The 23827-nt window shown below is 38.2% G+C and overlaps 1 protein-coding gene across 1 annotated transcript; it reads right to left on the bottom strand.

Annotated features, from left to right (window-relative positions):
* Nucleotides 1–225: 225 nt before the first annotated feature.
* On the bottom strand, nucleotides 226–23692 carry LOC137281443 (cilium assembly protein DZIP1L-like). The gene is made up of 24 exons (XM_067812671.1): nucleotides 23606–23692; nucleotides 22699–22967; nucleotides 21634–21705; nucleotides 21229–21294; nucleotides 20401–20538; nucleotides 18859–19083; nucleotides 16954–17025; nucleotides 16438–16543; nucleotides 15869–15981; nucleotides 14749–14856; nucleotides 13582–13680; nucleotides 13298–13366; nucleotides 12563–12680; nucleotides 11634–11691; nucleotides 10635–10776; nucleotides 9923–10000; nucleotides 9246–9348; nucleotides 6887–7085; nucleotides 5346–5555; nucleotides 4260–4365; nucleotides 3718–3804; nucleotides 2810–2877; nucleotides 2289–2386; nucleotides 226–2123 (listed from the first exon to the last, which is right to left on the bottom strand). The coding sequence occupies exons 2-24, from the start codon at nucleotides 22933–22935 to the stop codon at nucleotides 2029–2031; spliced, it is 2667 nt and encodes an 888-aa protein (XP_067668772.1). The 5' UTR covers nucleotides 22936–22967; nucleotides 23606–23692; the 3' UTR covers nucleotides 226–2028.
* Nucleotides 23693–23827: the final 135 nt, after the last annotated feature.

Genomic DNA, 23827 nt, shown 5'->3' with positions numbered 1-23827 from the left:
TACATGCCAATCTGTTCTGGCATTTCAACAAATGTAAGATCATAATGTAAAATACTGATTATGTTTATACAAGCCAATGGTTTTTCTCTGCAACTGTAATAATATCATTTACAAAACTAATTCAATATTGTCATGAGAATATACTCTTGACAAAAGTTAAGAAATCTCTATTTGGGAAAAATATTTCAGTAGGTATGTAAAATATATTTAGGGACTGGATGGATATTTTTATATAGGTGGACATTTCAATTTCTTGACATTTCATTCAAATATAAATTTTTCATTTATAAACTGAAAATACTTGGTACGAACAAACACAATACAAAATAGTTTATAATGGATGGATTTTCTGTCCAAAAAAAAGCACTTAGACAAATACAACATCATCATGCTGATTATGCAAAAACACACACCAGTTACACATAAGATCATGTACATCATCACTACACTGACGATTTAGTGGGAAAATTTTCTTTACTTATAAGCAGAATAAATATCAACAATATAATAGGGATCATGTTGTCAACATTCTGTAAAAATGGGACCAAAATGATTGAGACACAGATATGAAGAATGAGTATGATAGTATTTTCCAGAAAACAAATAAATGAAATGCTCTAACATCTAAACAAATACTAACAAATGTATACAATAAAGACACTGATAAATAAGATACCATTTCAAAATATTACTACTTGCAATTTGCTTCTCATCTGTATTACTCAAAGATCCAACCAAACCAATTAGTTTTTAAAACACAGCAGGGTTATCTGCCCTTGATCTTCCTTGTCAATATTCACTACATTTTTATTAATTTGTCAACCATATTGAATCACTTCATTAATAAAGGACAGGAACTTGTTCAGTAAATAATTTATCAGTGCAACAAAACTACAACCCCACAAATATGCTGTAAAATCTAACATGAGTACAACAGTTGAATGGACGGTATGACTCACATGCCATGAAAACATCAAGCATGAAAAATTATGCAGGAAAAAATCTAATTTGCATAAAAGCATGAGTTTTACTGTAAAGGCCATTTTTTTATGTACAATTCATATGATAAAATATCTTTCATGGATTTTCACAGATTATGCAAACATTAATACACTGATTATGCATGATGACAATACAGGTACATCAAAATATAGAACACAAACTCGGACGCCATTTCATACTGATAAAATACAGTTGGGAGCTGCGATGGTTAAATGTATATGGATGGATATTAAAAATACATTGGAATTCACATGCAAGGACTGTCTCATGAACTACCATTTATAACACTGGATTCATCATAAAACACTTGATATGACATTATGCAAGTTGATAATAAATGGAGGGTAAAATATCACAACTTCTTTCAGTACGGACTCAAAGGCCAGAAAACTACAGCTCAAGCCTTCCATTAAAATCACATGTGGTTCAATTGTGAAAAATATTTTCTCTTGTCATCAATTCACACAAGTACACTTCACTATATATATTCTGAAAAGTCACAACAATATTAGCTGAAAGGCCAATTTTCTCCCATACAGACTTTTCAAATATGTTGCTCTTCACCATCTAACAGCTCATCTTATGAAAAAAATGCAACAAATATTTATTGACACAATTAAGTTTCCCTCATCCATATAATGAAACATGTCCCCATAATGAAACATGTCCCCGTCTCAAGTATCACGTGAACATAAGTTCCTCTCTTCTTGTAGATGTTGTCAAGGTAACGGTCAGTATTTTCTCCCTTCATCTCGATGTGAAGGTCACAATTTTGACTCTTCAAAATGATATGAAGGTTGAGGTTAGTATTTCCTCTCTTCATCTTCAACATGAAAGTCAGTAGTTCATCTCTTTAATGAAATGTCAATGATAGGGGCAGTACTCCTTTCATCAAGTTGTCGAGGGAAGGTTTTCATTTTTTAAACTATACCATGGCAAGGTCAAGGGTTCCTGTCTTTCGTAGTGATATTCAAGATTTGGTACTTTTTCATTTCATTTCTTCAAGAAGATGTAACTTTTCTCCATCTAAATGTTGTCAAGGTCAAGCTCTTCATCAGAGCTGACATCTGTGATGAAGGAACTCTTTGATGTGGAAGCTCGGTTGTGCGCTGTGCTGGCAGCTGAAAAAGACATCAAATCTGTACAATGGCATATCAAATTTACCCCAAGCCCATATAATCATGTTTTTTCATGAAAAACCTCATCCAAAAATTTTATCCAGTTGGGTACATGTAGAAAATCCATTAACACAATTCATGGTCTATGACCTGCTGATATGCCCGTACCTTTAGATGAAGAACCCCAGACACTGGTGCCATATGTGTTGGTGGAGAAGTCGGTTTCTGCATGGCTGCCACGGTTACTGTTCCTTGTTGGAGGACGTCTGTAATATTGTAACACCAAGATACAATGATGAACAAGCACTAACTGCTGCGATTAACAGAGAAACTTCACACTGTTCTTCTGAAGATTTCATACTGACTGTTCAAGATAAATCATATCTTACCTCAAGTCAGAACCATGGATTTCGAGGTCTTATTATATGCATCTTATTACTCCAAAAAATGATATAAAATATTGTCACATGCTGTCAACACATTTTAAATATAATATGATTTGAAAATTGCCATAAAAATACTCATGCAGTGAAAAGTCATGTGAATCCTGGCTGTACAGAAGTTTACTACCGCAATGGGGCTGGAAAGACCCTGTGGCCTTGCAGACAACTGGGCTTGAAATAACCCTACAGTACCCTCTAGTGACCCATGTCACTATGAATCTTATCAAAACAGTTATGAAATCTTACTTCAGTCCTCTCTGAGGTTCTTCATCCTCAACAGGAGACACATCCCAGTCACTACCATCAATGTCTTCCTGGAAACAAACACAACCAAACAAGCCTAAGAAATATTTCATCTGTGACACTGTGTAACATGCTAATTATTGTGAAGAGACTATCATGATTTCAGTGCATCCATCTGCAACCAGTATAAGCACATATACTGGACCAACATAACATAGGATACCTTACCAGTATCAGTGCATTCATGAAATCTGCATGATGCAGACAACCAGACACCACATACACAGTATCAGGTTGTGTATGAGCGCATCTGTAAGATCTGCATGAACCAGACACCACATACACAGTATCAGGTTGTGTATGAGCGCATCTGTAAGATCTGCATGAACCAGACACCACATACACAGTATCAGGTTGTGTATGAGCGCATCTGTAAGATCTGCATGAATCAGACACCACATACACAGTATCAGGTTGTGTATGAGCGCATCTGTAAGATCTGCATGAATCAGACACCACATACACAGTATCAGGTTGTGTATGAGCGCATCTGTAAGATCTGCATGAACCAGACACCACATACACAGTATCAGGTTGTGTATGAGCGCATCTGTAAGATCTGCATGAATCAGACACCACATACACAGTATCAGGTTGTGTATGAGCGCATCTGTAAGATCTGCATGAATCAGACACCACATACACAGTATCAGGTTGTGTATGAGCGCATCTGTAAGATCTGCATGAATCAGACACCACATACACAGTATCAGGTTGTGTATGAGCGCATCTGTAAGATCTGCATGAATCAGACACCACATACACAGTATCAGGTTGTGTATGAGAGCATCTGTAAGATCTGCATGAATCAGACACCACATAACAACAAGCCACACAGTCAGGTCACCTACCAGGATATCTACATTATTGGTTTTCTTTCCTCCAGTTTTCTCCATCGTGTCCACACCTCCAAATGGCTTGTCTTCTTTCTTCCTCCCCTAAAAAGAAAAATGTCAACATCAGAGTCATGTCCAAACAACAAAGATTAAGTCTAATAGCTGTATTACAATAACGTTTTGGAATGAAAACTTGTCAAAGTATTCAGTAGATTTGTATTATGTAAAAACATGTTTTAGAAGCTATTTCCTAAATACATGGTTAATAGATCTGTTTGAAATTCATCCTGTGTTCATAGACATGGAGGTGAAAACTTTAATACTGAAATTATTTCTTCACTGATGCCTTGAAAGTTTACAGAGTGAAAAATAATCCTGCAGTGAATTAAACAGACTGCTTGATGTAAATGACGAGTCAAATGGTATCATTCTTTGCCATGTAATACCCCCTTATAGTCTCCATCCAAAGATACAAAAAGGATGTTTACAGCAGTTCAATGTTATTTGACATTTGCACAAACCCATAATGACAGCTCAAGCTAACTGAAAGAACGTACCACAAGTTGCGACTCTATTGACCGTGAGAGTTCTGACACTTTCTGTCCCTTCGGCTGTGACATGATGACCCGGGTCTTGACCGGCGCAGGTTTTGGAGTTACCATGCTGTAACACAAAGGATGGGTACATACTGTAAACTCTTATAGCCATTTTAACAAATGCTTGAGATACATTTCAGTTTTGGTTGGGTAAGTTGGACAGTTTTAGTTGGTGAGTGAGTGAGTTTTAATCCAGTGGGAGTAGTTAATTTATTTCACTGAATAATATGTGTGACTAAACAGTGAGTTGATGACAGGCTTCATAATAAAGTTCAATGGAGATATGGACCAGTGACAGAGAATCATGCAACAGAGAACTTACACAATCTGGCTTTTACTTTAAATTAAAAGGATGCTCCATGAATTGTGCTTCGTGGTGAGAACCCGCAGGTGTTCATGGATCAAGTAGGTCTCTGAAAAGCTTATAGTCAGGAGAGACAACTATTTGAATTACTTCTCCGAATGTCATTATCCCCTTCTGAAGAGAGCTCATAATACTGATCCTTTGTTTGTTCCACAGTCTGTTATTTAAAAAGTACTGTAATAAAGGCATACTTTTAAGCCCCTTTTAGCAACATTCCAGCAATATCACATTGGGGTACACCAGAAATGGGCTTCACACATTGTATTCAGGTGGGAAATCAAACCCGGGTCTTCAATATGACGAGTGAATGCATTAACCTCTAGCCTTCCCTCTCCAGTGTTCAATGAAGCAATCCTCAGTGAAGTAAAAGTGTAGACAAAAGATAATGTGCTGGATTAAATTACTTCCAGTAATGCCATGACTGATTAAATAAAACATCTCCCATAACAATTTAGTTTCCATGATATATTCTGACATGTAATAGCACCATCAGTGAGTCAGTGAGTGAGTGAGTGGCTTTAATTCCAAACCCCTTTTAGCAATATTCATGCAGTATTACGGCAGGGGAAGAAATGGGTTTACACACTGTGCTCATGTGGGGAAGCGCACACAGGTCTTCGCCGTGATGAGTGAATGCTTTAATGACTACTCTGTTCCACCTGCCCAAAGCAACATCAGCTCACCTCTCTGAATCATCCCAGTCATCGTCATCAATGTCATGTAGGGGTTTTGACTGGATCAGTTGCCCCCGGGGGCGGGGACTGGGAGAGGGGGCTGGTTGGCGATTAGACTTGGAAGGTGTCACCATAATAGGTTGGCCTCTTCCTCCCACCTCTTCCTCCTCGGACTCTTCCTCAGAATCCCACTGAGTGCTGGTCCACTCAGTCGTGGAGCTGAATATTATGCACATTTCAGCAAATATTATTCAAATGTCTGAGCAAAATACTTTTCACTTTAGATGTAATACAAGGATTTCAGCAAGCAAATATACATATTAAAATGCATTTAACATCAGAAAAAGCATACGCTAAAACATTCGAATTTGTAATTCTAGATAATTTAGAATTTGTAATTAGTGTAAAACACCCAAACTAACAAAATACCTGTATATGTATTTACTTACTAAAGAGCTGTAGGAAGTTATGATCAGAACATGAGGCCATAAGCAATAATGATCTACCATTCCTTGATTAGATGACAGTCTATTGGAATTTGACTTCGATCCTTTCTACAGCTGAACAGTGGCACTGATTTTGAACTGCTGTATAAAGTTTTTGTGTGCTAATGATTAAATGGATGGTCTGTAAATTTATCATTGTTGAAATGTTTACTTATAAGAATTATTCATTTTTTGTAATTAAGGAGGTACACTTAAAAGGCAGCACACCTTGCCTATATTTTACATGCAGATTTACATAAATCCCACCAGTTTTTACTTGCATATCTCACATAAAAAAATTATAAAAACACACACAAAAAGATGAAAGTCAGTACATATGTGACTGGTTTTACCATTTAGTTGAACATGGTTTGATCTCATCAACCTAGTCTGACATAATCAAGCAGTTAGTAAACATTGCATCTACTAGTAACAAAACACTAGTCTGTCCCTGAACCACATTAATTTCCCTACTGCCAAGCCTTCTCTGCAATGCTAAAGCTATATATGAAACAAGTCTAGATTTTCTCAGATCTCTTCAGTCCCTGGGACTCCTTCTCAATTTATATGGGTTCGTTTGTTACTATCAAAACAAGTGTTTGCCACTTACATGGCAATGTCCCCTGCTGCTAAAGAAGAATGAAATATTTATAATACAGTCATTACTTTTTACTCACACAAGATGCGTAAAATGACTGGTGTCTGAATAATCACCCAATGTAGGCTGTTGACAAAATTGAGGACACTGGTTACAATGTACAAGAGTTGTGGTGAAAATAAGGTTATGGTCACCAAAATCGAATGGTGTCTGTGTAATGACCCAATGTAGGCTGTCACCAAATTTGAAGACATTGGGTACAACAGTTCATGAGATACAGTGTTAACAGAGTCTGAAAAGCAGTCAAAGAGTCAGGGGGACCTTGAAAATAAGGTCAAGGTCACCAAAATCAACTGGCGTCTGCATGGGATGTACCTATGGATGGGATGTACTCCTCCATTCTGCGTCGCACAGGTTATTATATATATTCAGAGGCTGAGCTTTAGTCTACAGAAACACTGACTTACCCAGTTGACTGTAGAGTTCTCTGTGGAGTGGTGGACCGAGGGGCAGGTTTAGGTGGGGAGGAGCTTGGGTTCCTACCCTGGGGCTGGGGGCTTCTCACCCTGGGGCTTGGTGAGCGGGCTGGAGTTTGTGCAGGGGACTTCAAAGATGACTGCTGAGATCCTACGTGTGATGTGGGCAGTGAGTGGTTCAGATTGCGAGCTGGAAAACAACAACTGATATCATATATACAACATGATTACAGAATTGATTTAGCATAGTTTTTAAAGTGGCTTACATAATTCGTTGGCATGATAACACAGTGAAATCACATAAGAGATGATGCATACAGACAACATGCATGAAAAACAACAAACGGCAAGCTACTGCTCTTTTCCATGTCAGAAATTTTACTATGTTTTTCTACTTTCACTGAAATACCGATTACTGTGTTAAGGTTAGCTTTGAGGCAACATATTTGTTAAAATGTTTATTTTAATGGTGCCCCGGTCTTGAACTTTTCATATTTTTGAGTCATGCATTAGGAAACAACAATTATGCTACTATCTTAAAAACAACTTCTTTACCTCGCAAATTGAATTCAGTAAAGTCCCCCTACTGAAGTTGATATTGTTTTATTAAATAAATTTTACCTTATTGCTATATACATCCATGTTATACTATGATTCCCTTGTCTCCAAGTATTGGGCATCTCCCTCATTTGACTTTCTGGGATGAGAATAGGTCTTCAAGTAACCCATGCTTGTCATAAGAGACAACTAACTGGATGGGTGGTCAGGCTCTGTGACTTGGATGACCATATGCATAGATTGATGCTCATGCTGTTGACCACTGGACTGTCTAGTCCAGATCAAACTGCCTTATAGCTGGAGTGTAGCTGAGTGTAGCTGGAGTGTAGCTGAGTGTAGCTGAGTGTAGCTGGAGTGTAGCTGAGTGTAGCTGAGTGTAGCTGGAGTGTAGCTGAGTGTAGCTGGAGTGTAGCTGGAGTGTAGCTGAGTGTAGCTGAGTGTAGCTGGAGTGTAGCTGGAGTGTAGCTGGAGTGTAGCTGGAGTGTAGCTGAGTGTAGCTGGAGTGTAGCTGAGTGTAGCATTAAACAACAAATGAACCAACCGATGACTTTCGGGAATGGCAAATCTGTAACCTGATTATCTTGAGGCAGGTTTAGAATAGAGTGAGAATGCTTTTACACACTTTTAATTCATACTCTGCTAAATCATGACACGTGAAATAAGCTTTCATTTTGGACATCGAACCTGGGACGACACTGTGACAAATCAATACTTTACTTACCATGTTTTCCCTACTACTGTCCCTACACAGATGGCAAGTCAAGTGGTTTCTAAAGAGTGAGTGAGTTTAGTTTTACGTCGCACTTAGCAATATTCCAGCTCTATGTGACGGCGGTCTGTAAATAATCGAGTTTGGACCAGAAAATCCTGTGATCAACAACATGAGCATCCATTTGTACAATTGGGAACTGATGACATGTGTCAACAAAGTCAGCAGGCCTCACCACCCGATCCCATTAGTCGCCCCTTATGACAAGCATAGTCACTTTTTATGGCAAGCATGGGTTGCTGAAGGCCTATTCTAACCCGGGACCTTCACAGTTCTGGTTTCTAAAGAAATGATTGCAGAGCTAAAATTTCATTTTCAGAAAATTTGGTTCAAAGTGCAAAATGCAGAAGTCCAATTCAGGCCCCAAACAAGCCACAAAGGAGAGAGAAAGAGAATATGACTATAGCCCAAATACAGATTACCAAATTGGTCCAGCAATGGCCAGAAGTGTTTTTAGTAATATTCCAGCAATATCATGGCAGATGACACGAGAAATGGTCTTTATGGAGTTAGAGAAGATCACTGTTTACATCACACCACAGACAACAGAAACACAGGCCAAATGTGAAGGACAGATTGCATTACGAGGCTTGACATAAGATGTGTTAAGCTACTTGCACCAGGTGCAACCTAAGATAAACACCGAGTTGCACCAACCAAGTTCCTGTTGCAACGTGCTGTGTTAAAATTTCATATGTCCATGATGTAGTATCCATGAAACCATAGCAACACAAAGTCACAGCTGATCCCTGTTTACAAGAGCTGTCATAGCCGAGACGTGTCTTTGAATAGCAATGTTTCCTTGCCACAGTTATTAAAAATTTAGAAGAAAATGAACTGACATATTTATGCTTATAACGGTAGATTTATTGTTGACTTATTTCTCAAAAAATAACTTGCACCTTGTGCAAGTTACACTCATAACTAGGTTGCTCTTTGCAATACTGGGTTGCACCATGTGTAAGAAACAAAGCACTAAATCAAGCCCTGCATTAGGATGCCCACAAGTTCAGCTGTACTCACGTGGCAGTGGGGGGGATGTCTTCATGGCTCTCACTTTCTCACGTGCCTTCGTTTCAGCAATTCTATCATAATGCTGTCGAAGAGCCTCAAAATCAGGGAATTTCTGCAAATACATATGAAAATGTTAAAAAGACAACATTTGTGAAAACCATTGATCAGTGTATCCCCATCCTACTTTTTCTAGTGTGTGTGTGTGACAAATACAACTCAAATCAATTTTGTCAGGTATTAAAAGGTAACATGTCAGTTTATGGCTCTTACCTCAGTTAAACTGATATTCATAGTGATGCTTTTGTAAACAATATATTGTTTTCATGTCTAATAGATTTTGCAGGAAAAATACGAGAAAATATCCCAGAAATTGCCTATGAAAATTATATAGCCTTAGAGGAATATTCCATGGAAAAGAATTATATCATACTGATATGAACATGAGGTGAACACAATGGGAAAGTGAGAATTTGTGCGTGGATTTAACATTGATTTTCACTATGTGTCCTCAGTCAGCCAGGGACGACGCCGGAAGATGCGGAAGTTGACACATCTAGTAACTCCTGTGGGACCAACAAGCATGCGTGTAGGTCTGGGGTCACAACAGGGTTGACCCATCATGTGAGGGACTCTACACAGGAAAGGCAGCTTTGCGTCCCTTGCATGTCCTCTGGGCCTGCACTCACCTTGACATATGACTGTCTCTGTGTTTTCATCATGGCCAGCTTGTTGTCCAGCACTTGTTGAGTGATTCCATGTGTGCCCTAGAATCACATGCAAGGAGGAATAGTTTTAAGTCTGTTTTTCTTCTTGTTCCAGAAAAGTGCAGATTTCTTGAAAAAGATTATTAAATTTGTCACAACAAGTAAAATAATACAAGTAACCTATTTATGATTCAGCTGTGCCTATCTATGACCCACCAATTCCTATTGATGAACCTTGCAGATCAAGGAACGAACTGTGTCTGTTTACCACCACATGGCTTATCTATGATCCACCTGCGCTTATCTTTGAACTAAGTCTATCTATGACCCACCTATTCCTATTTATGACCCACCCATGCCTATCTATGAACCAACTGTGCCTACCTATGATCCACCTGTACCTGTCTCTGAACCACCCATGTCTATCTATGATCCACTTGTTCTTATCTATGATCCACCTGTGCCTATCAGTGAGCTACATATGCCTATCTATGAGCTATGAACCAACTGCGCCTACCTATATAACACCTGTGCCTATCTATGAACCACCCATGCCTATCTATAATCCACCTGTGCCTATCTATGATCCACCTGTGCCTATGTGTTATCCACCTGTGCCTATCTATGATCCACCTGTGTCTATCTATGATCCACCTGTGCCTATGTATGAGCCAAGTAATTGTGGGTGACCTACATGTGGTATTCCTCTCTTGGCCACCTGCTCATCCAGCAAGGAAGCAAACTCATCATGCATGATCTTCAGGGTGGGATTCTTTCTCAGCTGTTCCAGGAACTGGGTCGTGCCAAGGGTACGTTCACCCAGGGTGCCTGTTGTTCTATCAGACAAAAACATTGATTAGTATTTTAACACATCCCATCCCAAAATATGATAGATGTAGGTTAATAAGTTGGTCTTTTCACACACTTTTCTACTTTTATGGGGATATTCACACTAGCAATATTTGACACTGAATAATAGATGGATGTGATGAAAGCAATATTGCACAAAACAAGAAAAACGACACAACATGCAGTCAGGAACATAAGACAAAGATAGTGTGGAGACTTAATCCATATCACAGTAAGTAAAAAGCCAAGTTTTACACTGCTCTGAAGTGAATGAGTGAGTAAGTGGTTGAGTATGATTAAAGCCCCTTTTAGCAATACTCCAGCAATATCACCGGAGGGGACACTAGAATTGGGCTTCACACATTGTATTCATGTAGGAAACGTAACACAGGTCTTCAGCAGACACAGCCGCCCTTTGCTTTAATGTGGCACAAATCGTAGACCAGAGATAACTTTTGTCAGGCAGACCAAAGAATGAGTGAGTTTGAGTTTAAAGCTGCTTTCAGCAATATTCCAACAATATCACAATGGTGAACACCAGAAATGGACTTCAGACATGGAACCTATGTGGGGAATCAAACCCTGGTCTTCAGCATGAGGAGCAAATGCTCCAACCACTAGGCACCCCACTATGCCTCACCGACCAAAGATCAGAGTCACAAACAATATAGGATCAATCAGAGATTCATGGTCTGGTTCAAATACTGGTATCCAATTTTGCTGCTTTTCACAAACACTGAAGAATTGTGAAAGACAAGAGTGACATGGTGTGATTGAAAGCAGTGTTAGCCTAACAAACTAACATTATGAGATACAGAGAACTGAGTGAGTGAGTGCTACTAACCCAAGTGTGCTCTGCAAGGTTCTCCGCCCAGTGTTGCTCATGCTGCCGGTGCCAAACACTGGTCAACAGAAAGTAGTCAATAATGTCTCCAACAAGGTAACAGCTGTTATTTCCACTAGCATTCCCAGCTAGACAAGCACAACATGATAACCTTACTATCAGGTCCTTGTTGTAAGGATACATACAGAATCACAACCCTACTGTCAAGGTCCTTGTTGTAAGGATACATACAGAATCACAACCTTACTGTCAAGATATGCATCATATAGGGTTGCAACAATTCACCCATACCATGATTCATTAAATTTTCAATATTGGACCCTTGATTCAATATTTTTCAAGTCGATTCTTCATACAAGTAAAAACATCAGATTTTAATTCTCAGAGTCACATTTTTGTAGCATGAAATCCATTGTCAAAATGGCTATATCTACTGATGACAATTCTCACTGGATAATAAGCTAGGCATGAACAAATTATATTTTGCATTATTTCAGGACTTGAAACTGTTCGAGCTGGTGTCAAATTTATGTTTGGACTGTGTGGAAATTATTTAAATATGTATTCAAATATCAAATCGAAATAGTGATGATGGTTATCAAGGAACGAAACTAAGGTGTCAAATTTGATTTTCAATGAATCAAAATGAACTGTTGCAGCTTTAGTATCATCTCGAGACTTTAATATCAACATACACACAGAATCACCACCCTGCTATCAAGACATGTATCATTTCTACACTTTACTATCAAGATATGTATAGTATCACAACCTTTCTATGAAGATATTATATGGCAGACTCACTGTCAAAATAGTGTAATGATCCTATGTATCAAGGTATCATATCTTGACAAAATGTATTTCTACAGGTCATGATACCAGTGCAGTGTTGGTCATCACCACAGAAGATCCTGCAGATCACAACTTACTTGTGCTTTCATCATCCTCTTCACTGGGCACCATGCTCATCATCCTCCCAGGTGACGAGGGACGTGTGGGGCGGGGTGACTTAGGAACAGACAGGTGAGTTACCTGGGACGTAACAATCTGCAGACAAAGTTCAGTTACTTCACCTTTCAGCTATATGTGGCTGTAAAACAGTCATCCTAAATTACAAAGTGTGAAAAACACCTCACAACCACTCAACACTACAGTATGTCTGAACGAAAACAAGCATTGTCACTAAGGTGACATAATCCAACACCACAAATTATCAAATCACTCTTAGAAAGGAATGAAAGTGAAGGTCATAGTTGAACATGAAGCTAATTATCAACAAAGACATGACCAGTCAACCTCTCTTGATATCTTGCTCTGTAGATGTTCAAAGACACAAATATTTTCTCCCTTTGACCTTGACATAAATACAACAAAACACTAACAAAGGGAAGTCTTGAAAGTCTATGAAGAAAGTCCAGTGAGATATCTTGCTGACAAGCTTTCCTAGATCAAACTTTGGGTCAAACATGAAGACAATCCAGTGAATGTTTCTTGAGGTATCTTGCTGACATTTCACATGCAGGTTAATATGATGGAATCTTCAAAGTGTCACCGTGAGTGAAAATCATGTGAAGGTCACCAAAATCGACTGGGACCTGTGCCTTCCTACATGACGCCTGGTGTGAAAATATGATTTCAAATTTCTGACATGTGTAGAAACTCACTGGTTTATCCACTTCTTTCTTCAATGCTTCTTCCTGTGAGGTCAACATCTTCTCCTGCTCTCGAGACCTCTGGAATGAAAAAAACAAGGTGTTGCACCTGCAATGCATTTCAATCAAAACTCCTTATGGTTTCAGCCAAAAGTTTTCCCTGAATGCCATGTAACCTGTTTCTAGAGCCGACTCAAATTTGCCCCCATCAATGAGGGAACTGTTTTTCGTGTCTGTTTTTTTAATGGGTATACTTTTGTTAATGTGACATTTTCAGAAACGATGAACAAGCATACCCTGAGTAGGTTTTCCACTTGCTGTTGCTGTTGCCGAGCCTCTGGTGTCGTTGCCCGTTTCCCTGTCTCCCGACTTGTGTGTTCTAGAGCATCATTCAGCTGTAACAATGAAACAGTAACCAATGTTAAACAGCAGCTTTACTTTTCATATATCCTTTGTTGGACATTTCAACAGGATAAAACCAAACCCAACTGAGAACCATCACATCCAGTCAGGGATGAAAATTAGCTAACATGTTGTGTTTTGCAGTGCAAGGAAAACAGAATTAAAAAACATTCAACCCACCTTTTTTAACCCCATCTGTTGTTGATTTATATATACACTTCTGAATGTTAGACACTATATGAAAGCTGCTGTATCTTACTTATGTCCAACTATGAACGAATCATCTAACATCAAATACACTCAAAGACTTTTCATCAATTAACAGATCAAATAATGATCCCCATGTAGGATCAGGCAAGATGTTTACATAATAAACCATGCAAGCAAATTATGTGCAGATGAGCTATCCATGAACATGAATGAGCTTTGGGAAAATACTAAATGTAAGTTTCTAAAAAATATGTACATAGGTGAAGTTCCCTGTTGAATATCGTCAATTTTTGCTCAAATTTTGCACATTTTAGTAATTTTTTGACAATTTAAGTTGCTCTTTTTGAATGTTCTCATTCATGTCATCCAATAACTTGACCATCTGTCAATGACTGTAGCAAATTTTGTTTAATTATTTTTATAAATAACACTTTTAGACACGTTTTTGTGTGACATGCAGAATTTCTCTCTCTGTGATCAGGGAGTCACACGTATGAGTGACCCCCTCTCAGGTAGTCACTTGTACACGTAAGGGAGACCATCTCGCGTACACGTTACGTCCTCTACTGATGAAGCGTAATGTGTACATGTGCACAACACATTGTATGAGAGCAGCTATCATCTATATAGAGTGTATATACAAGTAATACATAAACTGAACATGTATCCCAAACATATCTATTTCAGGTGACATTAAAGTTCAATCCAACAAGCAGATTACGTTTCAGTGGGTTTCAGACAATCTGCGAACAGTTCTTCAATCCACTCTCATTAAATCCTTTGTGGTCAAGACACACTTGAAGGTTCAATAACAACAGCTAGAAAACCCAGTGTGACATGGAAGTACTTACCTTCCTCAGTTCATCAGCATGCTGCTTCGTCATCTTGTGAACCTTCCTCTGCCATTTCTTCTCCTGTTTATCCAACTCTGTCTTCAGCTTGGACTCAACTGTCATAACCTACAACAACATTCACGTCATCAGGATTCATCCTGACTACATGATTCAACATATTGCATCCCATATAAATACAGTGAAACATGTCTAAACCAGCACCCCATGGGCCTGAAATAAAATGCTGGTTTAGACAGGGTGTGAGATCAGACAGTGATGATCATTTTAAAACATGGCTGCCACAGTTGCAGAATATGACATATGTCACTCACTTGAAAACAGTTAATGCAATCCCCTAGTGTGTATAAAACTTAACCACAGTAATTTTAAGAGATTCAACAAGCAATCACTACTTCCTAATTATGTAGCATGACGAGAGGAGATTGGATTGTGCATAACCATGCAGGTTGGTTATGATTGCTTGTTGGGTCCAGAAAGTCAGGCCAGAAAACAGAATAGACAGGTGCCTGATCAGAAAACAATCATAGTAACGTGGTAAATTGGCAGGACCAAAATTTTATGCCGGTTACGACAGAGTGCTGGTTTTGAGAGGTGCCAGTGGTGACAGGTTTCACTGTAGAACGAAAGACAAGGTGATATAAACTTTGGTGATGACTGGAAACTTTAACAATAACTTAGCTATAGCCTGCAAACAATGTTTGATATTCTTAACTCAACCTTTTGCTTCAAGCATGGAAATAACTTAAGTTGCTTGAGTGTTCATGTAATTACTTGTTTGTTTAGGCCAGACAATCTCATAATTGACATCATGAACATCGATGTCCATTACTTTGAAACAAAGGCATGCATCAACCAAGAGTCATCTCATAAGTTTAATCATAGATGACCATGGGCTACTGAAGATCAATGCTTGCCTGTATCTTCACAGGTCGCTTCATACACACATGTGATATACTTTCACTGTTGAATTTTGTATACTGCAGCAGTCTCAGTATGATCTTATTTCTACACCTAAGACACCAAGAAAGTCTTAAGCAGAAAGGCCTCTGTCTGCAACATCATAACATATGATGTTATAAAAACCTACATGGTCAGAGATAAACACTCAGCTAGTTACCTGATGCTGTAGTTCCTCCTTCAGCTGGAGAACGCCATCTCTCTGGCGCTGTAAGAAGCTCTTGTCGTCATTGTCGTCATCATCCATGATTACACCCAAGTTTGACCTCTTAACTGGATAAGACAAAGACACTTTAGTGACACAGGTTACACACAATTCAAAACCTGGAGGTTGACAGAGAGGAGTTAGGGAGTGAGGTAAGTTTTACGCCGCTTTTAGCAATATTCCAGCAATATCATGATAAGGACACCTGAAATGGGCTTCACACATTGTCCATGTGGGCAATTGAACCTGGGTCTTCCACGTGATGTGCGGATGCTTTAATTACCAGTCTACCTCACTGACCCCTTGAGTGAGAGGAGAAATTGTCAGACACAGTATATTTTTTCTGTCACAGCAGTCTTTTCTTGAAAACAGAGTGACAAAGACAATTAAATTATTAATCAAATCTGACATCAGTTTAGTTCTTACTTAAGTTATTAAAGGTGTTCCAGTCATCAGATTTCTCCAGTCTATTAGAGTACACTTTATGAATCACACAGATATATTGTGGAGAAACATGTTCTTACCACCAACTCTAGATTCTAGTTCCACAAGAGCTTGCTCAGAAGCCATATATTTCTGATTGACATCCTGAAGTTCCTTCATGAACATTTCCTTTATTCTCTCAATCTCCTGAAAAACAGAAAATGTTATCAAGATTCAAGACCTTGCAACAATCTGATGCACAAACAGTGATATCCAACATGACAATGACTCATTTTGTTCAGCACTCCTTCTAGCACTGTACCATCATGGTCAACTCCAGGTTGAAATTGCTGAGATTCTTTACCTCTGGAATTTACCAGCTTACCACTCAATTCCTGCCATTTAAGTGTGTGTAGGTATGCCTTGTTGCAGGTTTTATCAGTATTCCCGCATTACCATGCCAAAGACTCTAAGGGCTTTACACATACCAATGTGGGAATCAAACCTTGACTTTCAGGAATGCTTTTACAACTTGACTGCCCAACTTATCCAAACTGCCATGTAAGGTGCAATGGATCAGTTTGCTTGTTGACCATAAACAATACTAGGTCACATACCTCATGGTCACCGCCCTCCGATTCCTTGAAGGCCTGCATGTGTGCCGTCACAACAGATGACATCTTATTCTCCTGAAAGACAGGAGTAAACAATCATGATTTCACAATCATAGGTATCACAGATTCTCAAAATACCATCCATCAGGTAACAGTGAAACCATGTCCAACTCCCAGTAATCAAGAGACCCCAACTTTCAGACCACTACTGGATCATGTACACGCCAACATAATCCACTGTTTTGTAACCAGGATTTAGTAATCCATATATTTGTTGATGTGGACAATTTCAATAAGATGCTACAATCATGTTAATCATCTTAACTTGGAATCAAGTGCTGTAATGGTAGCATACAGCTCAGGTCACAATCAGTTGAAGTTAAGAAAGGTTGGGCGTGGAGTCCATGGATGGGTGACCATGTTTGGCAGCTTCATGGAGTTTCTAGGAATTTCAGTCCTGCCCCACAATGAAGCATGTGTGATACATGTGGTCTCACCCAAGGCATCAGTTTCTTCATAAATTGCCTCTGTTCACCCAGCAGAAAAAGTGTACCCATTGAAATATACCATGAGACTATCAACCTTCCAGCGATGAACATGCTGCTTGCGTTATTAGGGAAAATAAAATAATCACATTAACAAATTTGTTGCGCTTTGAGAATGCACTAATGCACAGAGCCTAGCACCCTGAGCCTTTGATTTTGAACATTATGAACCTTCTCCACAAAGCTGTTTTACACAGACAATAGTAGAGCTAGGATCACATTGTGAAATGGGGCCTGGGCAATGAAATGGATCTCATTACTTTCATTCCTCATTTTGAACACTGAACATGTTAAACAGCATACAGATATTACATCTGGATTTCCAAGAGATTCAGTTATGAGTTTCAATTACAAGGTCCTTGACAAACAGGAGACAATAATATCAGTGTTTGAAATACCTGCTTACCAAACCGTCTGCAGGTTATTTTCAACACAGACTGTCAGATTCTCAATTTCACCTGCCTGTCAGTTTGGTTAAAATTTAGATATGTCATATATGAAGATATTTGTGGGCAGGAAAGTCTAACCAGCCCATGGTCTGGATGAAATTTTGGGGATATTCATACCCTGACTGATGTTTTTCTCTTGTTCTCTTGAGCATTAGGGTAAAATGGAACATTCATTCATTCATTCATTCATTCATTCATTCATTCATTCATTCATTCATTCATTCATTCATTCATTCATTCATTCATTCATTCATTCATTCATTGCTGAAGAAGACACAATAAGAAGCTGACTTGTCTGAAAACCTTCATGTTGTAACTCAGTTTCAAATCACCCAACCAGCATCAAACAAATGTGTAATACAAAAAAAATAGGCGTTGTTCTATTTATTCTTGTCAACAAGTTGATTACAAATCTGAGTTAACATTACCATGTGCTTACACATACTGCTTGACACTATTAGATAAGCCTGCACAGTAAACATGTTTGTGACAAATAGGCCGGGCATAGAATGTAGACGAATAGACTTGGTTGACAGGTACATGAAGTAGATCATGGATTACGCATGTGCAATACACATGAACTCAATGCCGCTTCTGTTTAACACATCCTACAGACATGATTCACACGAGGAAATTGTCAAGTTGTAGGTGACAACCTGTTTCACTCATTTTTCAAATGGAATGCTCTGGAGGCCCTTCCTATATATGCAAACTGGAGTTGTGGCTCATCTAATACTGGTTCAGCAGTAAAGAGTGTCACTGAATATGTTATTCTGTATTTCAGGCACATTATCACAGTATTTCTGTCATAATCTGCCTGCGACTATCCATGAAATACAACAGAATATGCAGTCACTGAATCAGAATGAAGAGGTCTAATCCAGGTCTCAAACTTCACTGGCCTTAATACTTACTTTGTTTTTTAGGGAATCCAACATCTTGCGTTCATCCTGGAGCTGTGATTCTGTCAGACGAAGTCTCTCTTTGATTGCCTGCAGCTCCATCTCCAGTGTCTGGTTGATGCTGCCTCCATGGGTGGGGCTGGACGACTTGGACACGCCCACCGAGCCTCCATGACGCCGAGTTATATGGGATTGGAGGAAGGAACTGTTTAGAAATGCTTTTGTGCAGTATGGACACTGAAATTGAAAAGCCGAATCAGTATCAGTATGTTAATACCCAGTACTGATATCTATATGCACTGAAAAGAGATCTTTGAAGTATTTCACTTTGGTGAAACTCAAGAAACAGGATTCAAAACAGTAATCATGGCTTTGGGCATTCTCAAGGGACACAACTCTGCACACACCATACAATTTTAAACTGTATTTCAGCTATATTTGGGGAAAAAAGATTTGCTGACTAATCAGTGTGGATCAGAGAGATCGATAAACGTTCACTAAACAATTTTTATTCATCAATTATCTGTAAATATTGGAAAAGTAAATTTGACACAACTTGCAAAAGTAATCTGAAAGAAATCAACATATATGTATTTCACATCCTGATGAGATGTGACACATTTATCCACAGTGTACAATTAACTACAAGCAAGTACTGTAATCAGTTGTAAACTATTATCTGCAGGCTGGATTCCATCCCCCGCACAAATTTGTTTTTAATTTGTTTTAGTGCAGACCAGAGACATTTTCCACACAAGCCCCAAATAGGTCATAATCACTCTTGTGATGGCATTCAAACTAATAAGCATCCTGGCACAACTTGGGGAAACAACTCACACAAAATCAACAACTCGCACAGCAAATTGCACATTAACAGATGACCAGACAATAAAGGTTAAGATGGGACCTAACACCACAATTCAGAGTAGCCCAGCACCAAGGGGCTACAACTCTGCAAGTACCGGTAAGTGTCATGCCATTTACAGCAAGATGTTAACCTGACAAGGTGAATACAATGAATCCTTGGCAGTGACTTTGGAAATTGGTAGGGGTGGGTATTGCATAGAATTTTCACATTGCAATATATATTTTTAACTTGAAACTATTTCTAATCAAGATAATGCTTAATGCGTAAGGTAAAAACAACAAGCTCACAATACTTGATTGCAATTAATCATGACAAAATATAAATTTCAATATACTTGGCACAAATAAAACAAGAAAATAACCGAAGAATATGAGTGTTATGAAGTTTTCTCAATGCATGTCAAGATACTGGTTTACGATCAACATATTGCAATACATATTGTTTTCATGTCTGAACCGGCAAATACCAGTAAACCGGTTATATTGTCACCCCCTTAGAAATTGATAATGCAAGTTCATCTGTCTCTCACACACCTCATCATTTTCTTCCATGTAATGTGAACGCAAATATATTTTTCCTGGGAACGATAACATCTGACTCACACTTACACAAAACACCACCAAAGGAGGTTATGACATATCGTTGGTAATGAAACTTCATACACAACAAAAGGAGACAGCCCTGACCTTGTTATAGCTGCCGGAGCCAGCATGCATCATCTGTTGCTGTGCCATGAGAAGCTTTTTCCTCTTGTGACTCTCTTTCTTGACATCACTGAGCTCCTGTTGGAGTTTCTCCACCTGCTTCTGCAGCTCATTGTGGTCCTGGAACACCATATGGAACATTGCAGATTTACAGAGAAGTCATGTATACATTAACCTCTAGTATAGATGGCTTCTCAAATTGGCATGTATGGGAGAATATTTAAAACATACTTTAAGTTCTGCTCACACTGATGTGAAGAGTGAGTGAGTATAGTTTTACGCCACTTTAAGCAATATTCCGGCAATATTTCGATGGGGAACACCAGACAAGGGCTACACACATTGTACCCATGTGGGGAATCGAACCTGGGTCTTCGGCGTGACGAGCGAACGCTTTAACCACTAGGTTAGCACACCGCCCTGGATGTGAAGAAGTGAAGGCAAAATTCATAAGATAAAAAATACAAGCCCTTCTTCTCAATGTCCTGACCATACATCTTCTTCAAAAATAACATTATGGACCCAATTTCATCAGTGTGTCAATGAATAAAGAGATCATAATTCATAATTTCAAAATTTGCATATATCCCTATCTATTTTTGTCCAGTATAGATAAAGCCTCAGTATATGTACAGTCAGGTCATTTTGTGAGGTCAGATAACTTGCATGCTAAAAACATTGCCACAGAAATACCTTCCCTGAACTTGAAACACAAATGTACATCCTAGTTTCAACATAAAGTGGACCACAGTACACACACTACTGTCACGAATTCAAAATACAACAATTGCATCCCTGTTACTGTCTTACCTCCTTCTCCTTTTTAGCTTTTTCTTCATTAGATGCAACAAGTCCAGCCAAATAATCTTGAGAATGCTGTCAACATACATCATACAAATGTTTCAAAAAAGACAGCATCTCGGAATGAGATATTTATCACACAACATGCAACCAATAACATTCAAAAATATTGTAGTTGTTAGGATTCGTCTTTATCGCAAATTAAATAATAATAATTCATAATTTATAGGAAATTTCAAATGTGACTTTGGATAGAAACTACTAGGTATGATTATGAACCTTAGTTAAAACATCCATTATTGACAGCACCATGAAAGTACAGTCTTGACCTTATGGGCTGAAGACTTTTGAGCACAGACTCGTATATTAGATAAGGATTATTAGTAAGATAAAACTTGTGGCATTAATACTCACCAAAAGATACTCTATCGTAAGTTGTGCTAATTTAAATAATTTTACAAAGTTAGGATCCACCAATCTAAGGTCCTGCAAAGAAAGAACAATGCCTATAAGCTTTGATTCATGGTAGAAACGATTACTCAATCTGACAAGTCCATTATTATTTCAAACAACATATTTATGTGATCAACACTGACATGTAAACAGTACTTTTTAGAATTACAGATAGTTACTTTTCACTGCTACTGTCTAAAATAGTGATCATGCTGAACCTAACATATGCAGTGAATTTAGCATTAAATGTGTTAAGGAAGTATAACAAATGGTCTTCTTGGACTAGTTGGTATATGAGTGAGAAACCATCCTTGCTTTCTGGAATATATCACTGTATCTCATAATGTTGGGAATTGGTTGAAATCTTACAATTGACCATTGGTTCATTACCAACAAGCAATCACTGCAACAAACTGGTTTGCAGCATTTTTCAGATTCTAATATTCAAGTTGTTAAAGCAGGTAAGTATAAGGTGGTTCTCTGTTGTTTTTCAGGGGTTTTATTTTGTTTTATTCAGAGATTGTGCAAATAAACTTGACATCCAATGTAAAATGATACAACTTGCTACTTTACAAAGATGACTACATGAACATAAACTTCCTGAAGTCTTCAAGAAATATGCAGTCATGACTTTTCAGTAAGTGAGTTTTCTACGAATTAAATATGTTTTCTGGTCCAGACAACTTCTAAGATGTGTTCCATTGTCAAGTGTTTCAAAGAGTAAAACCATAATGACATAATCGTTTGTGTTTGATTATAAGAAACCGTGATCGACTACTTGTTCATTTGGTCACTGTATCTAATCTCTGACTATTTCAATTCATCGGAACACCACTATTATCTGACATGATAAAAGTTTGAAATGGAGTGAGTTATGTTTTCACACAGAAATTTAACATTCCTGCATGCAAAATGTGTAATTGTTAGAAATGTTTAGATCATATTCATTACGTATATTTCAAAGTGATGTGAACACAATAAATAACCATGATAACTAACTGTGTATAGCATGCCTTGTATACATACCAGTTCTGTTTCAATGTTGCAAAATGTAATATTCATGATATTTTCTTGGAGAGCATTGAAATCAAGAGTCCTTGATATGTGGTCAACATCAACTGATGCAATTTTTCTCCAGTCAACCCTCTCAAAACGTTTTCTGAAGGCAAAGCTGCTTCCATTCTTGCTTGGATGTCCTCCATGGTCATAGATGTGGCCACCAAACCCTCCCTGACCCCCGGCATACATCAACTGGGTAGCCATTTTATAATGAGTCAGGTGCTAAAGCTTTTGATCTGAAACAGAATTCATGAAAATCTGTGCATGGTTAAAGAAAATATAAGTATTAACACCAACATTACTATGACCGCATGCTTTTCAATGTGTATCTAATGCTCAATTTGCTTGCCACATTCATACTAACTGATTTTCCTGAAGCACTGATACACTGTATGGTCTGCTTTGCCTCCCAGTGCCTAATACATACTTTCTATCTAACAATTAGGATTTACTTCTAAACTTTTAACCCTACAAAATCTGTCTTCAACTAAAACAAAACATTTGACTTTTATCAGTACTTCAAGATTTGAGTGTTTGTGTGTTGATAACATGTCTCAACATGACTTTATTGCCATTTTAAATAAGAGGAATAGACTATTTTACCAGAAAATGCATCTCAATATATTCAAGGCATATAAAGGATTAACATCGTGGTGCTGTAAATCGCATGTTCGCATACACTGACTAGGTTATGTAAGATCTGAAAACAAAGCGTCTGTAGTTACAAGGAATAATGACAAGGTGCGAGCTGGTTGCGATTGTTTCAAGTGCCAAACGCAAAGAAACTACTTCATTTGAAAGAAGCATCTGGTGACTAATTACTACAACAACGCAAACATCGCCATGGACAAGTTATAAATGGCAGGCTTCCTACCATAAATCTGTAAACATAATTTTCCTGCATTTGACTTTCGCCGTCGCGGTTGTCAACTCAAATCGACGCCATAATGGAATTCTTTCTAAGGACTATGGGAAAAATCCAGTTTTTACAGATACAGAAAACAAGCTAAATAAAACTCATTTGTTGATGTTTATGCCTTAACAGTTTATTACTTAATAGAATAATAGCTAATAATATTGTCTCAATAACTGATTC

This window comes from Haliotis asinina, chromosome 4 (assembly GCF_037392515.1).
Source record: "Haliotis asinina isolate JCU_RB_2024 chromosome 4, JCU_Hal_asi_v2, whole genome shotgun sequence".
NCBI lineage: Eukaryota > Metazoa > Mollusca > Gastropoda > Lepetellida > Haliotidae > Haliotis > Haliotis asinina.
Note: the sequence above shows the minus strand (reverse complement) of the source record. Positions and strands in the feature narration are given on the sequence as shown.